At 40.0% G+C, this 16,860-nt stretch overlaps 1 protein-coding gene across 11 annotated transcripts in view; it reads right to left on the bottom strand.

The window, feature by feature from the left end:
- Positions 1–16,860, bottom strand: part of LARP7 (La ribonucleoprotein 7, transcriptional regulator) — a 38,671-nt gene that overhangs the window by 21,430 nt on the left and 381 nt on the right. For 2 of the 11 annotated variants that reach the window (XR_005565558.1, XR_005565557.1), the window contains exons 1-11: positions 14,054–15,339; positions 12,815–13,023; positions 11,346–11,446; positions 11,135–11,218; positions 8,827–8,991; positions 8,239–8,347; positions 7,250–7,630; positions 6,624–6,753; positions 4,186–4,334; positions 3,147–3,268; positions 713–872 (exon numbers count right to left, since the gene is read on the bottom strand). Coding sequence is in view for 9 of the 11 variants with exons in the window: in XM_039386629.1 (XP_039242563.1) it covers positions 713–872; positions 3,147–3,268; positions 4,186–4,334; positions 6,624–6,753; positions 7,250–7,630; positions 8,239–8,347; positions 8,827–8,991; positions 11,135–11,218; positions 11,346–11,446; positions 12,815–13,023; positions 14,054–14,082 (1,639 nt within the window). In the remaining 2 variants the exon portion in view is untranslated. Of the gene's footprint in view, positions 1–712; positions 873–3,146; positions 3,269–4,185; positions 4,335–6,623; positions 6,754–7,249; positions 7,631–8,238; positions 8,348–8,826; positions 8,992–11,134; positions 11,219–11,345; positions 11,447–12,814; positions 13,029–13,725; positions 13,848–14,053; positions 15,341–16,638; positions 16,840–16,860 lie in introns of those variants that run through there. The other 9 variants (XM_039386633.1, XM_039386635.1, XM_039386630.1 and 6 more) reach the window with 9 other exon arrangements.

Below are 16,860 nucleotides of genomic sequence, written 5' to 3'. Positions count from 1 at the left end.
TTTAGTGCATGTCTAGAATTTAAAAGCTTAATTGTGAGAGACTTGCTCTTCTTTCTACCTCTCAATTCCATAGAGAGATTTTTCTACACTTGGAAAACTAATCCAATTCAGTCTGAGACTGGAAGTAATTTCAGAAAGAAGTAATACACATTAGAATGAAGTTCCAAAGTAGAACCTGTGGAAATTTTTGTGTTAATACAATTAAGAAAAAGGTTTATTCTGGCCTAAGTTATCCAACTTCCTGAAAAATCAAGATAATTAGTAGGTAAGTGCTAAACCCACTCCAAGTGTATCCATGCTGTTGGACCCTTGTCCTGTTATTTCACACTTCAGTTCGGTATTTAAGTCTTTTTAAAACTCTTTTGCATCATCAGAACGTTCTATTCATAAAGCTGACACGTGAATTAAGTGCACTTCCACTGAAAGTGAAGCAAATCAGTCAAAAAACCCAAACAGAATTAACAGCAAGCAAAGTTCATTTTTCTCTGAACGGTGGCATAAAACCCCTTAGAGTTTTACTCATTTCACTAATTGTAAAATTACCCCCCAAAAACCAAGCAGCCTTTTTCCCCAAAGCAAGATATTCAGACACATCCCTAAAGCCACCAGGTGAAAGGATCCTTTCCACAGTAATTATTCCACAGTCTTCTCCTGCACATTAAAACAAACAAACAAACAAACAAACAAACAACAAAAACCAACAAAATCTTACCAGTGAGAACTTCGAATTTGCAGTTGTTTTTGATCTGGATCTCTTTGTGGGATTTCAGGACAGTCTGGGCATCCTCGGGGGTCTTGAAGCGGACGTGACATTCCGTGTCTCCCTCCAGCATGTCAACATAAGCCACCTCAGCCAGCACTGCCAGAGCATCCTGGCAAAGCATGGGGGAGAACACACACCATAAATCAGCCTTCAGAAGGAGAATACAATAAAAAGAGTGACTTTTGACCATTCCATCTGGAGGTCATTAACATTCTCAAAAAGTAGGAGGCAGTAGCTGAACTCTGTCGTTTAATCCATCAACCTCTTGTCAAATAGTTTGGAGTTTATATGTTTTCCTAAGGAGGTTATACCTGAATTCTCATTTACCAGCCTACAACATCTACCCATCTCTTCCTGCCATCCAACAACTTAAAGCAGTAATTTCTGAAAAAGTCGGTATCATTTTACTAAAAGGAGCATCAGTAATTATATGGGGTTTTTTTCAACACTGTATCTGACTTTTTTTCTAAGAAGTTAAATTATTGGCATACTACCACAGTGGGGACCCCACAGAAAACATAACACTTTATTGCACGCATTAAATATATAAAACCAAGCCCATTCACGGCAGATGACCTGAGAAATGAGTAGTAAAGCAACTCTGTCTTTATGAAGTGACCTCTGCCTGACAGTTTGCACTGACAGCTAAAGGAAGAAGAGTCACAAATGTTCTTGCAGATGAAGTACTTGACTTGTAATTCCTGCTGTTAGGGAAATTAAGCACCACCACACATTCCTACTCAATTTGGTTCCCAGCAGGCAGCTCCACTAAGATGCTTCCATTCAGGAACCACACACTGCTTTTAACCCTCCACTACCGAGGGCAGCCTTAAAACAAAAAACAAAGGTTAAGTGACAGCGCTGTTAAGATCATTTGAGAGCCACCAAAAGCTGCTTTCCAGCCTCATCCCGGTATCCCAATGTCATGACTGCATGGAAAACTAAAAGGAACCGAAGAGTTCACTGGAGTGAGCAGCTCTGAGAAGCACCTTAAGAGCAAAACGGGGCAGAAGTATAAAATTAAAACATGGCAATAGTATTTGTGGCAGTTTTCTGCAGCTGATGGTCCAGTAACACAGCAAAGCCAGGTTTGGTGGCAGTTCCTCCTTCAACAGTTATGTAACCAGTATGGCCAGGGGGGGAAAAAAATCCAAAAAAACCAGTTAGTTTTGTGCTCTTTTAATAGTAAGTTTTCCTCCTGCCCACACCACCTTAGGGTGTGACACAAACTCTTAACAGTGAAGTATATTCTGCAGTCCAGGGGGCCCTCAAAGGTTACAGGGACAACTGCCACATTCCCTCAGTGTCTCCAGCACTCAGACAACTGCCTGCAAATACACCAGATAAGGCTGATTGAGTTGGAACGCCACCATCACTGGGTTTTCAGGGTGAGAGAGTCTCTCCTCTTGCTTAGGTTTATGCACACAAACCTCACACACTTGGTCAGTGACTCGAAATGGCCTTCTCAGTTATAAATATGGTTTGAGAAATCACCTCCAAACTCCCCTTTTGAACCATGTGAACGACTGACCTAAGTGCTCTGGGTATGGAGTTGTTCAAATTCTTTCCAGTTGTTATTCATCCAGAAGTGCAATTTGTGAAAGAAAGTGTCCTGTGTCAAACATGGAAACTTCAGTATCTGGAAAAACGCTGTTATTTCCTTTGGAAAACTTTTCATATTTCCATTTCAAAAGGATGCAGCTTAAAACTGGTATTTTCCTTAAAAGGAAATATTCTGCTTAGCACGTGTAACTTTTGTATGGTGACATCACACCAAATGGAAGGTATCCTAGACACTTTTCAAGAGGAAAAACAGCACTTGGCAGAGGAAAATAAAAGTGACCCATTTGACAGGCTCTACTGAAATGGAATTTGTCACTGTAAAGTTATTATTGGGAAAAGAAAAAGAACTGTGGTTTGTTTTTTTTTTTGAGAGAGAGCATTTTCCTGCCCCTTAATTCCTGCTAATGGAATTAAAAAAATATATAGTTTTATATTAATTAAGGAAATGTTTTTATAGGTTTCTTGTCAGGGTAATTGGCACAGTGATTGATGCAAAGTTCTGTATTTGTGTCCAACTCTTGTTAAACTGGGAAGCACTAGAGAGCTCCTTATTTTTGTCCATATTTTCATTATAAACTTGACATTGCTCAAAGAACACCCAAGGCTTGTTTTTCACTTTGAAACACCCTCTTGAGCCCATTTTGCCCTCGTAAAATCTCTCGTTCACAGGTACTAGACAAGAATCTGTATGCAGCTAGTGGCCAAAAAGATAAAAAAAACCTTCAGCCAGCCTGGGTTAAATGCTCTTCCATATTCAAACATTTGGGGGGCACAGCGAGAGGAAGGGCCAAGAGCTTCCCTGAGGTTACAAAGGCATTACCTTGATGTGCTTCCTGCCCGGCAGGGGCTCGGTGCTAATGATCTTCACAATTACTCCGCTGACGAACTGAGGCCCCATTGTGTTGGCCTTGGCGGGAGGGGCACCGTCTTCACTGGGGGCTGCTGGAGTTAAAAACAGGGAGGGGGGGGAAAAAGAAAACAACACCAAAAGAAAGTTTTAAAGCCTGTTAAATTGAGGAACTAAAGTTCTGCAAAAGTTCTGCAGAAGTAACACAAGGTAAACAAGCAGCAAATATTGTTAGTGCAGGTAAGCTGTGGGTTTTTTAAACCAAGGTCAAGATTGTCCCCAGGTTAAAAAGTCGATGTAAGTAAAAAAAAAAAGAAAGATCAAGAAAACAACCTTAAAAAGGTTTTTATAGTCCACAGTGTCCTTGTAAGAATATTTTATATTCTATTGATTATAGTTAATAGTTGAACCCTCAGTTTCAGAGCAATCAAAAATATGCAGACAGGCGTTGGAACACAAGTGCTGAAGTTAGTGAAAAGAAGCAAAGAAAATTCACAACAACAGACATCTCTATATCCAACAACGGTAGAAGTTTTAATATAAGGACATAATTACAAAGCTCCTTTTAATCATAAAGCAGATAAAGCCCAATTGCAAGATGGCTTTTTTTTTTTAAATGAAATTGTTTTGTGAATCACTGCAGTTCAGTGATTAACTGCTTAACTACAGTTAAGCCAAAGCAAACCAGGCCCGAGCTGCAGTCTCAAAAAAGCTGATTCCTGATTTACCTCTGAGGCTTTTAAAATTACATTTACCTAAAAATATCCTTAAGCTTAAGAAGGGCTACTGGAATATGCTGAACTGGCTTGTTTGGTCTTTATTTATAAAGCACCTCAGTCCCGAATGTATCTAAATACAAAGGGGGACGTTGCTTTTAGTATTTGGGACTCAGAGAAAACACCGTCATTTCAGAACATAAAACCACGTGGCAGCATTTCTGCAAGATCAGTGTCTTAGATCCCTTGTGTTGGTGTAGTAGAAACATAAAAAGCAAAACAAAACCCGGGGTTACTTTTGTGATTTTCCGATTTCTGGGCGCAGGATTCCGTTTCCATCTCCCCCGCGGGCTCGGGTTTGATTTGAGACATGGTTTTCTTTAAGGAGGCCATACTGGCTTTCTGCAGGGCCAAATATTCTTGCTTCAGTCCCATCCACTCGGTCCTGTAAGAGGCGAAACAGGCACAGCACGTCAGTTGTAAACAAGAAAACTGCGTTTAGAAACTTCCTGATAATTGAAGAGTTTACAAACAGCTTAAGGCCGACTCGGTGAACACTTGAAACCATCAGAGATCTTCCTGCACTTCGGTCAAATTAAACATTGTCCACATCCAATTTTTTTATTATTTTGCTTTCGATTTGATAAGCCAAGAGAGTTCCAACGGGACCAACGGAGAGACTCCCAAATTTGTTTTAAGTATTCAGACAGCATGTAGAACAGCTTGGTAAACTTGTGTTTTTCACTGGAACTACACAGAGCACAGGCACCAAACTCAGAGTTAATTCAGAGGCAGTAAAGTCTGAATTCACTGAATTAGTTCACTGAACCCACTCCTGTGTCACTATATTAAGAATCACTCACTTATTTTCTGGAAAAATCATTGATGGAAAATCAACAGCTGGTTAAACCCACCAAAACCCCGCCGAGATAAGGACATTCCTTACCATTCAAATGCATTTTGGTGAAAAACTCCCCCCCCCCCACGGCACCAATTTATATATTTACATACATTTAACATGGAGATGTTTCTGCAAACAGGGCGAGAGCTTTGCTCCGGCAGCAACACAATGCCCGCGGTGCCACTGTGAGAACGACTCATTGTTACCCTAATCCGCGCTATCAAACGAGCTGATAGAAGATTTTTAAAGAGGAGGATATCTTGGGGTAATGGTTTTAGCTGTTAACGGTGACAACTGTATACTTCAAAAAAAAAAAAAAAAAAAAAAAAAAAAAAGGGAGATCCAGACTCACCCAGGATCATACATTCTCAGCAGAGCAAAGGCATTAAAATAACAAAAGGCCCACGTAATGATTCTTGGAGATAAAGAGGCAACACCGTGCCTTGGTAGGGTTGGTATAAATACAAGCTGCCGAGCTTGAGCTCCAGGAAGATCCCAAGGGGACTCCATTAGGTGAGTATTTGCAATGCTTGTGCTCTTTTTTCAACCTTTTTTTATCGCTCTCTTTTGCTACAGTAAAATAAAATTTTAACTCAAATTCTCTATTTGTCGCAGTTTGCTCGGAATCCTGATGGAAGAGGACCAGCATCGTCAATAACTGTCTTTTTTTTGTGTGTGTGTGGACCCCTTTTACTTTAACATGGAGGTGCTTTCTGTGATATAGAAAAAGTAAGTGCTTCCATGTTTTAGTAGAGGTGAATCCTGATCGCAATCCTGCAACATCTCCTGGGATTTTCCCTTTGGTTTTTTTTTTTCTGCACTTCGGATTAAAGATACTTAAATTCGGGAAAAAGAAGATTGAAGACTTCGGTGGGAGCAGATCTTCCTCAAGACCAAAAAGTGGCTAAAGCTCATTTTAAATTTTAAAGGACTTCCTTTGCTTTAACATGGAGGTACCTGCTGCCTAAAAAAGTAAGTGCTTCCATGTTTCAGTGGCGGTGGATCCTAATATTCCAAGGATTTTTAAATAAAACACATGTATGTATTTTATGGTCAAAACCTTGGGGTGGGATTTTATCATTTAGTTTCTCCACCAAAGGACCCCCACAACTTTAATGTGGATGTACTTGCTTTGTTCTTTAATAGTAGTAAGTGCTTCCATGTTATAGTGGTGGTGAATCCTTATTTTTCCTCAACACTTCCCTCTAAGAAACCTATCAAAATACCAACCAAATGTGTTTAAACATAAAGCACAATTTTCATCATGGCAAGGACCCCCTCGACTTTAACATGGGAGGTACTTGCTGGATGATTAAAAAGTAAGTGCTTCCATGTTTTAGTTGTGGTGACTCCTGAGAGTCCCATCAGATTGGAAATAATTTGTGTTTTACAGAGAGCTATGGGAATTTCAGTCTGCAGGCTAATACTGTTGCTAATGTGTAACTCTGTTGTAAGCAACTGGAATTGCACTTTAGCAATGGTGTTGGACTGTCAGACATGCATAGATATAAAGAATCCTAATTAAAATTATTTCTAGGGTTGGTTGGCAACATTATCTGTAAAGTAACTGTATTGAATTTATCAATGTCAATAAAGTATGCAAACGAAGAATTTGAGAAATTCTCCTGCAGGAGATATTTGCAGGAAAATACCCCTTAGGTTCACTAAATACCCGAGGTAAAATTGTAAAATAACACATGAAACTTTACGAATATAATTTGCCAATAATCAAATTACAGCCATATCGAGAACTGAAAAATTTAAAAGTTTTGTTTTTTTAATAAAACTCACCCTAGAACAACATTAAAACCTCTACCCAGTTATGTCACCTACTTGGACAGTACTCTGAGGGGGATGACTTCTTCCTCCATTTTGTGCCTTTCCTTGTGTTTCTTTTTGTGTTTCCTTTTAGCTTTGGAAAGGGATGTGTCTTTTTTATCTTTGTCTTCTTCTGCAGAAACTTCTACATAAAAAAGAAAAAATGTTTATTTATATGTTCTAATACAATCACTGAATAAAATCACTTTTTCCTATTGACTACTTCCAGTGCAGTTCATCAATTACCTGAGTTTTACAGTCTTGTCACACCACTACACGTGATTTTAATGCAGTTTTCCTTATCTCATGGAACCAACTGGGATCATCAGCATTTTCCTTTTGTATTTTAAAGTATTTATCTAGAGTCCTATGCTGTCTCCATTTGCCAAGCCTGTTTAACACATCCTTTAACTTAATAATCCTTAACTCAGTTTATTGATATGAAGTCCTTTGAACTATTTTTACTTCTGATTAGATTTACCTGCTTTGGTGTTGCAAGTTCTTCCCTATTCTCCATGCAGCTCCTCTTCTTGGAATGACTCCTCCCCAGGTTTAAATTTAACTGCAGGGAATACCACACACTCCCAAAATGACCTAGTATATCCACTTAACTATAATAATAATATATCAGAGCCAACAACCTTTACCATTGGAATCCTTTGGAGCTTCTGTTGTTTCTTCTTTTACTGGTTCAGCTTCATCCTTTTCAGCAGTTTTCTTGACTTTTGGAGCTGATGTCTCCCCATCTCCTGAGCTGGTTCTTTTCCTCTTCCCAGGCCTGCTTTCACAAGTTACCTCTGAATTTTCTGGTTTGTCCCATTTCCTTTTTTCCCTCCTGGAGGGCTGCCTTGGAGTCTCAGTTGCCTCCATTTCAGAACACTCAGATGGAGTCCTCTGTCTTTTTGCTTTGGGTGTTGGTTCTGTTGTAGTGCTGCTGTTTGATTCCTTTGGCTCTGCAGCTGCCTGTGCATTGCTCTCTTTCTTCATTTTCGATTTCTTTTTTTTCTTCTTTTTCTTCTCCTCTGTGTTAAAAATACCATATTTATATCTGCCCACGATGACACACTACATTGGATTAACCTGATACCACATGTCATGATAAACTCTTCTCTGGGAGAGAGGCAACACATTATTCCCCAGGTTTCTCTGGGAATTTTAAGAAGAGGAAAAAAAACCCAGGAAAAATAAAATGGATTTTATTCCCCCCCTCCAGTTACTGGTGTAACAAAAATAGTGGTAATTGTGAGGTGTATTAACATGATTTATCATAAAGCTTTCAATAAAAAAGATGGGCAGTGTCTGAAGTCTGGGAAATTGTGTATTACACCACCAGAAAGCAGGAAAAATGTTTCAATTATTAAGTTGCAACATCATCTCCTGATGCTGCTTTCTAAGTTCCAGTAGATTGTATTTATTGGAACCGTGCCCAGATGCCAATTCAGCATTATTTTCTCAGCAATATCCCCTTTTTTTTTTCCCCCCAGTAATCATGAGCCATGCAGAGAGGTAATGCAGAGATGCTGTAAGAAGTTCATTCCTCTACAGAGTGCTCCTGCTGAAAGAGCAACAGTTCCACCTTCTCTTCAGCAGCTGAGGCACTAAACTCATCCAAATAACTCTGAACACTTACCTACTACAGTGCTGTCACTTGTGTTCAGTGTAGGAACAGGCTTATTCTTCACTGTCTTGGGGAAAATCCCAGGTTTCCGTGGTGCTTCTTCTGGTGGATTATTCAAAAACTTAAGAGAAGGAAAATGAGAACAAACCATTGCTAAAAAATCATGCTTTTTAAAGACTCTCCATCCAAGTTACAGTCAGCAGTCCTAATCATATTCCAGTAGAGAAATACTTTCAAATCACAGTGAAATACAGAAAGTTAGGCATGACTGTGCTTGTCTGATAAAATTTAATAGCCACTGAGCTCTATTTCAGTAAGAGATGCAAAGTGTGGCCAACCAAATTACTGAAAAATTAAAAAACCTATTATGCTTCAGTTAAGTCCCAGGTTTATTAATGAGTTAATTTTTAAAGAATTGTGGAACTGATTGGAAGTCTGGGAGCAGGAGACAGGAACATAACTCCTGGTAAGTGAAGTTTATAAATCATGGTATTTTAGGAATTTCTCAAAGATTCAGCAGGTGAACTAATAAAGACCAAACTATTCATGTCACAGTGACAGTAAGGACAATGTTGACAGGGCAGAGGCACCAGCACTCACCTCAATAGCTTTCTCTGCTTGCTCTTTAGTTTCAAATTCCACAAAGGCAAAGCCCTTTGGGTCCCCAGTAGTTTTGTACCGGGGTATACTGACATAAACCACGTTACCACACTTGCCAAACACCCTCTCGATCCAACTGTGATTGACATTTTTGGGAAGCAGCTCCTAAAGAAAAAAAAAAAAGGCGAAAAAGATAAAAGTGAAGTGATCTGAGAACAAATTCATATCTCTATAACAAATGCATTCCATACTTGATTTAGATGTTCATCTTCTTCCTGTGAGAGACACCAAGACCTCACCACCTGCAGGTGTATCTTTGCAACATTGAAATCTTACATCCTGGTAAATTTAAGACCTTGGAGCAAACACAAGTCTGCACTGCCTCAAACTACCCACTGCAGAGCACAAGGAATGTTTTACTTTTATTTTTTGTTAATTGGTGGCAATGCAGGTATCCCAGAAAGGGTTCTAGGTCAGTACAGAGTCACTGCTGCTGAATTCCTGCTGCAAGCTGACATTTTCAAATATAGCAGTTAGCACTTGTGACAGAAGCTTTCAGGCAGCTTCTTGGATGGCAAAACTGTCTGATTTTTATTTCTATAAAATCCTTAATACAGCAACACATTTCAGCAGCTTGCAGACATCACGTCTGAGTTCCACATTTCCACTCTCCTGTCATACCAATTTCTAACAGGACCCAGCTGAACACTTTAAAAAATCCCACTGACAAATTCTTGCCTAAACAACAGTGTGTCAGCACTGCATTTTTTTTCCATGGCAAGTTACTGCACTAAAAGGTTTCCCTTGTAGAGAAACATCTGCCACATTCAGGTAGAAAACTGTATTTCCATTAACTTGGTCCGTCAGGGAAACATTTCGTTATTGTTTGGTCTGAAGTTGAAAAGCCAGCTACTCGAACCTTTAAAAATATTACGGGATGAGTTCAAAGTAATAGTAAATGTTTATGTTAAAGCATATTAAAAAAAAAAAAAGGCAGGTTATTTCAGAGAAATTTAACTCAGCACCACTTCTGTTGTCCCCATTGCCATGTCCCAGCTATTTACCAAACATCTGGCCACACACTTGAGCTGTGTATAGACGATGCAGCTCACGCCATTTACAGTATCTTATCCAAAAAGTGATACAAGACAAAGTGTTCGAGAAGTTCAAAGCAGTCCCTGTAATCACGTTAGGGAAATGTTATGTCTGGCACGTCGTATTTACACAAACAAAACCCAACCACCTTTCCTGGGCTTTTGTTAAAGGAGGGACGATCAGAGCAATTTGGTTTCTTCTTATCTGGCTGGGCTGGTGTTTTGGCCATGATTGTTGTGTGTCTATCCCAGAAACCTCGGTGCCTGCTAGGAATTACTAATGCAGCTCTTACCAGCTACAGGTCATAAAAAGCTTTCTTGAGAGACAAATGGAAATTCCACACTGGCTTCAATATCAATATTTAAAAAAAAAAATTATATATATATTCAACGTGAAAAAAATTGCTTTACTATTTAAAAAACGGCCCAAGATTTTCATGTGCAACAGTTCAACCATCAGATCTCTTCCCAAGCTACCAGTGAAGCTGCTCAACAATCTGATAAAGCTGACACATCTGAAATTACACAGTGACACAGACTTCTCCCATCAGCACAAGCTGTTTTCAGTTAAATTAAGGAATCACTCCAGGAAAGTAGCCATAGGACAGCATGCTAATAGGAGAATTTAAACAAAAAATTAATTAGGAGAACTGTAAGGAAAAAAAAAAAAGTTTAGGTATATTATGCCTTTAAAAGAATGATGTTTGTGTGTTACAAAACCAGAGGCACTTGCAGTAACAGGTCTTATAAACAGATTGTACTTCTTAAAGTACCCCTGATGAAGTTGCAAACTCAGCCAGAGCCTGTCTGATGAAACTAATTAAGTTGTTACTACAAAGCTTTAACTACATTAATGTAATTGGTAAATGTTCCTTGGTGCCACCGGTGTTCCTCTAATGGCATTTACAAGAAAAGCCCTGTGAACAGAGCAATAGCTCAATCAAATTGTACCTTTTCTTACCAGCACGTGAAGCAGCTCTTGGCTCAGCACTTAAAATGATTTAAGAAATCCATGTACCAAAACGACCCCTTCCTTGCCACAGTCACTTGCAGTTCTGTATTCACTGAATTCAAATTTGATTTAAACAGGGCTGCACAAGCAGCAGCCCCTGCCCAGTTTACAAGACTATATATATTTTTGCACTCTTAATTTAATTTATTTTAATCAAAGAGCTGATAAGAGGCACCTGAGGGACACACAAGCCCAGCCTTACCACATAGACAGTCCGACTGTCCACATCCTTTGGCCTCTCACCCAGTGGTTGGCGTCTTCTGATTCTGGTTCCTTCCAAGTCCAGCTAAAAGTAAGGAGAAATAAGCATTTTTCCATGAGATTGTTGCCCACTTCAGCACCTCCACCGCTGTTTTTCCAGCGCCAGCAAACACAGAAACGTTAAAAGGTTTAAAATGTGAAAAGCCAAATACCTCCACAACAGAGGAGCTTTTAACTGCCCGAGCGATCAGCTTCCCATCAGTAGTTAATTTTTTCATCTTGTTGAAAGAAACAAGAAGTGATATGTCAACATCTAAAGGGAAAAAAAAAAGAGAGAAAGAAGGTGTAAATTATGAAATCAGGGTAATGTCTTCTACTCAGACGATTTTCACCATCAAAATTCAAGTTTCAGGTACACCCAGATTTCATTTTCTTCGGTGCTAACCTTTATCAAAGGAATTTGGTTCTTTCACCTCCCCACTGGTAACTGTTGTCTTTGAAGAGAAAGGAAGAAATCCTCCCTTTCTGATGCAGTTTTACAAGACAAGAACAATTTGCATTGAAAACAGTGCCTCTCCTTCAAGTGCTCAATTGAGTGTTTAACCCCACACAAAGAGCCCCCTGCCTGCTCTTCGCTTGCAAGGAGTCAGGCTGCAAAAACCTTGAGAGAAAATTAAGTAGTATTAGTCTTAATAAAAATTTAGACATCCCATCTCTAGTGTATCTAAACAATGTAGGATAAAATGCATTTATTATGTTGTTAATTATTTAAGGGTATCCTTTAAAAAGGGCTCGACGAGAAATAAAACTTTCCCTGAAGTTTGAGTTGTTTTGTTGTTTGTTTTTTTTTTAAAAACAAACTGGCTTAAAGGTCAATATAATTGAAGACTATAGCAAGCACTTAGAAAGGTACATTCCCTACATAACACAACTGGATTAATGATTTACATTTAAATTAAACAGGGACTCCTTAGCAAAAATAAGTAAACACTTTTAAAAAACCCTATTTTTTTTTGTTTTGTTCTGATGGAAAAGTATCACCACTTTTCCCAGACATACTGCACTGTGAGTCCATTTGATATAACACACGATTTAACCATTATACTGAGAGGCAATTTACCACACACTGTACTGATTTTTAAAGCAAAGACATATCAGTCACTGCAGCTAATGTGCAAATTCATTTCTGTAGAAATTGGAAAAGAACTTCAGGTCCAAGCTCAATTTTCTGCTCTGAAGTCACAAATCAACCACGTGGAAAAGCTGTCTAAAGGAAACACTCCCAGGAGCCCTACAGGCAGATACACAATGAATTATGTATCAAACTTCTACAGAAAACACACACCCAAGTGACATTTTAATTTCTGCACATATCTACCCCACCAGACAAGTTACCTCCAAGAGCAAAACGAGCTTTGTTTGTTCATTCTTAAAATTATACAAGGAGAAAAATCAGGTCTCCCAGACAGTCATTTCCACCTGGCAGATGCCTCTAACTTATGGCTCATTCTGAAGGAAAGGGAAAGAGACACTAAACAATTTTAAAAATGCAGTATCCAGCTCTGACTCCTGAGCTGTTGATGCCGATTTTCAGCATGGAGCTACTGCCTTCCCTCAGGAGCATATGTGCACCTCAAAATAAACATAAATGTTTACTGAAATATACTGAATATAAACTTACACCCATCTCTGGACTTCTCTATTTGTTCTCGGAGAAATCTGTCTTTGTGGAGATTTACATCCCCAAACCAGAAATCCACTTGCTTGGCTATATCTGCCAGCACCTGTTTAACCCTTGACCTCTTCTTCTTCTCCCTCTCCTTTTTCTGTTCAGTGCTTTCTTCTTCCATGGCTTTGTCTCTCGCTGCTTCAGTCTCCATTCCTGTCATCCTGTCAAATGAAAGGTAGAGATAATATTAAAAAAAAAACAAAAACAAACAAAAAAAAACAACAACAAAAACCTTAAAATAGTCCTATTTCAAGAAGTTCACATTCTGGGTTTATCTTCTGCAGAAAAACAAGATACTTGCCAAAGAGAACCTACAGAAACTAAATCTAGAAAGGAGGGACTGTTGGTATTTATAGCAGGTCTGGTAATAGTCAGGTTTGTTTTAAAAAACTAGCTTTATTATGTCAAAAGTGCAAAACCACTCTCTCAGCTGCCAAGGGCAGTAATTCAGTAGTGTCTGATTTTAATGGTAAACCAAAGCATGTCAGAAGCTCAGAATCAGGGCCCTAGAAATTCAAGACTAACTAGAAGGAAGTGACTTAATGTACAGGTTTACTTTTGAAAATATAAAACCTCTTTAATGCATTCATTCAACTTTTTTGTTCACATTTCAATTCCTGCAGCTGAAAACTGCCAGTCACCACTTCAGTACCTCATTTCACAAGTGCAAAAAAAAAAAAAACCAAACCCACAACCAGACAAAAACCCCCCACAAACCCAAAAAACCCATGCTGCCAGGAGCAGACAGCTTTTGGAAAATTAAATTAACACAAAAATTCGAGTAATTAATGTCACAATCACCACATGAAAGACTTGTCAGCTCTGTGCCAAGGCAGCAGGGCCATCAGGGAGGAAAAGCCCACCTGGACAACAGGCTGGTGAGATGGAAATGGTCTCCAAATTATTGTGCAAATCAGGCTTCCTCAGCGGGAGATCAGCTCCTCTCCCCGCTGGGAGCTCCAGGTAGTGAAAGGTCAGCAATTACCTTGGAAAGATAAGCCAGGTAAAAACTCCCAGCTAAGCAAGTTCAAGCTCCACTCAAGCCCTTCAGCAAGTTTTTTGTATTAATAACCAGCAGGCTGCTTAGCTGAGGGCTACAGGGAGGTGCCCCAGGAAGGTAAAGCATGATTGTGGGAGATCTGTAGTGGCTGAACAGCATTGAGTGACCACATCAACACGAGTGTGGCTCACCTACAGCAGAGACTGGTTTGGAGAAGCATTTGGAGTCATACCCTCCCAGGAGAGAAGTTAAAAGATGAACAGCTGCAGGCCACGTTCTGGGCTTCCCCTCACTCGGTGCTTTAGAAGTGAAGCTTGGAGAACATGACTTTGGGACTTAAAACATTAAATCATACTCAAAACACAGAGCCAAGAGTAAATGCCAGCTCCGAATATGTACATAAACTGAAGTAATTAACGCGGCAATCACCTTATGCCAAGGTCCGTGGTAGTTTGGATTTTTCACTTGGCAACTCTCACCCTGCCAGCACTATTCTGATAAGCCATTAAAATCAGAAGAAAGCAAAAGCATCGTCAAAACTTCACTCTGAAATAAAACCTCAGTGCCTCTACATCCCAGAGTGAAAGAAGGAAAAGGAGGGGCGATTAAGCAGGGGGGAAGGAACTTCAGGAAAGCAAAGATAACGTAAACAAAAATAATTCAACTTCACATATATTTACAGAAACTTACCTACGGTCTTTAAAAAGCAAGCATTAAACATGTCAGTGCTAACCTGTATTCAAACCCAACTTCCATCATTATCAACACCTAGAAAACATAGTAAACTTCGACTGTACTCCAAGGTCTGTAAGAAGCAGGGTGCTGATATAAAATACACTTTATTCTTTTAAGCACTAATGCGAAGGCTTATTTGCTTTGGGCATTTTAAGTGGCAAAATGGGGCAAGTGAAGTTGGGGGATGAAAAATTCAAAATACTTTATAAACTCTGAAAGTGTTTCTATATAGTCAGTGGCAACACTTGTCCTTCCGGGCACTTACTGCAGAATAAATGCAAGTATTCAGCAAACCTGAAACTACTTAAAAAGAGGCACATCCTGGCATATTTTCACAGCAATGTAGACACAGGTAGAGCTGCAGCAACGAAGTTTCTACCCTGCCTTTTAACTTCTCCCTATGCAAAAGGACGGGAGATTAATACATGGGGACCAGCACAAATGTCTTCACCTAAAAAACAATGGAGCTCCTGCTCGTCCCTCCATTTTAAGCAACAAAACCAACACATCATTTTAGAACTACGTATAAGGTATTTAAACAGATTTAATGAAACCTCTGTGCTCATTAACAGAAAAGGCTTTGCTTCCACCTCACAGGGATGAGTGTTAAGGCTGTTTCCAAACCCCTCTGTGTCAGTCCTGCCTTCCACCACCATAAGAGGTGGAAAAGGGGATTTATCTGTGTTCAGGAAGTGACTGGACGTGGTCCTCAGTGCTCTGGTCTAGTTGATAAGGTGGTGACTGGTGAAAGGTTGGACTTGATGATCTCAGAGGTCTTTCCCAACCTAAATGATTCTGTGATTATAATTAAAATACACGCCCTCAGCACCAAGTTAGGAATAGGCGGATTCACCTATATGACACCAAAAGGGCAGCCCAGCTCCCTCACCTTAGTCCCTACACAGTTCTCACCCTCTGGTAACTCAGGTGAATTCTGTGACCTAAAAACTAAATCATGTCCTTCCCCACTGGGTAAAACCAACCGATTAAAGAGGTGAGCAAGCAGCAGAGATGGAGAAAGGAAGCAGCAGGAATAAGCAGCTGGAAGCGGGATGGAGGTGGATACAAAAGCCAGGCATTCTGCTGCCGTTTTTACACCTGCATTCTACCAGAACCAATGGATACCTATAGGAGAACCTCATCTTCTTTACCCTTCAAACAAAGGGGAAACAGGTTTTTCTAGCCCTAACTTATATTGGCCAGCCCAGCAACTGGCTAAGTCGTGCTTGTCCTCAGGTCCGACCACCACACATTTAGCACTGCAGTCAGTGATAATTCCAATGTGTTGTGTAGCCTGTTGCTTTTCCAAGGGCACCAAGTAAAAGGATCGGCAGGTGCTGCTCATATAATTACTCACAGGCCTCGTATGGATAAAATATTAAAGAAAGCAAGCGCAGACTAGCCCGAAGCGTTATTGCTCATGTCCCCCCACCTCTCAACACAGGATCCTCTTGTGATAAACTGAGAAAATGATTCGAGCTAATTAAGAGAAAACAGTGTAAGGTCAATATGACCTGGAGAGAAAAGAAAAACAAGTCGTAAAACTTAATTGGGCCCCTATAAAGAGATAAAACAAGTTACCTCCCTTTTACCTTGTGTAGGATTTATAATGAGAGAATTTTGTTTAGTTAGCTAGCTAATAGCACCTTTCTTAAAATTTATAATTTTTTATAGATAACAAGCGAACATCTGCTGAAAGTCTGATTTAACAATATATTATGGATGCTTATAGATAACATTCTTGTTAAGAAATATCTGTAGAATGTCTGACCTAACAATGTGTAATGTTTATACTCATGTACCTAACAATGTGTAACGTTTATACTTATGTATAATGAATATTCATGTAGTAGCTGGAAATAAATGTAGAACAAACGTCTTCTTTGGGTGTGACAGGCGTTGGGAGTTGTTGAACCCCTTCCCTGATCACCCAGCGCTGAATTTGCTTTTATCATATAATAAAATTCTGATTGGAAATTGCCCGACTGGGTTTCTATTTCTCACACTCTCCTCCAACATGAGGCTTGACTCCAAGAGTCACCTGCGCGTCGCCTCAGGGCGAAGCCACCTCAGCACTCCGGGGCGACGCCGGGGGACAGGGGCAGTGAGGAGCCCTAAGGAAGGCGCCACCGGCGCCGGGAGAAGCGGGACACCAGGAATACGGGATGCCCAGGGGCGGGCGGCGCCGCAGGTGAGGGCAGGTCGGGGTCAGGAGCGGGCGGCAGGCGGGGAGCGGCGCTGCGCTGAGGGAAAGGGCGCCCGC

Source organism: Pipra filicauda, unplaced genomic scaffold (assembly GCF_003945595.2).
Source record: "Pipra filicauda isolate LSUMZ 115617 unplaced genomic scaffold, ASM394559v2 scaffold495_size435866_pilon, whole genome shotgun sequence".
NCBI lineage: Eukaryota > Metazoa > Chordata > Aves > Passeriformes > Pipridae > Pipra > Pipra filicauda.
This window is presented reverse-complemented; position numbering and strand designations above follow the sequence as displayed.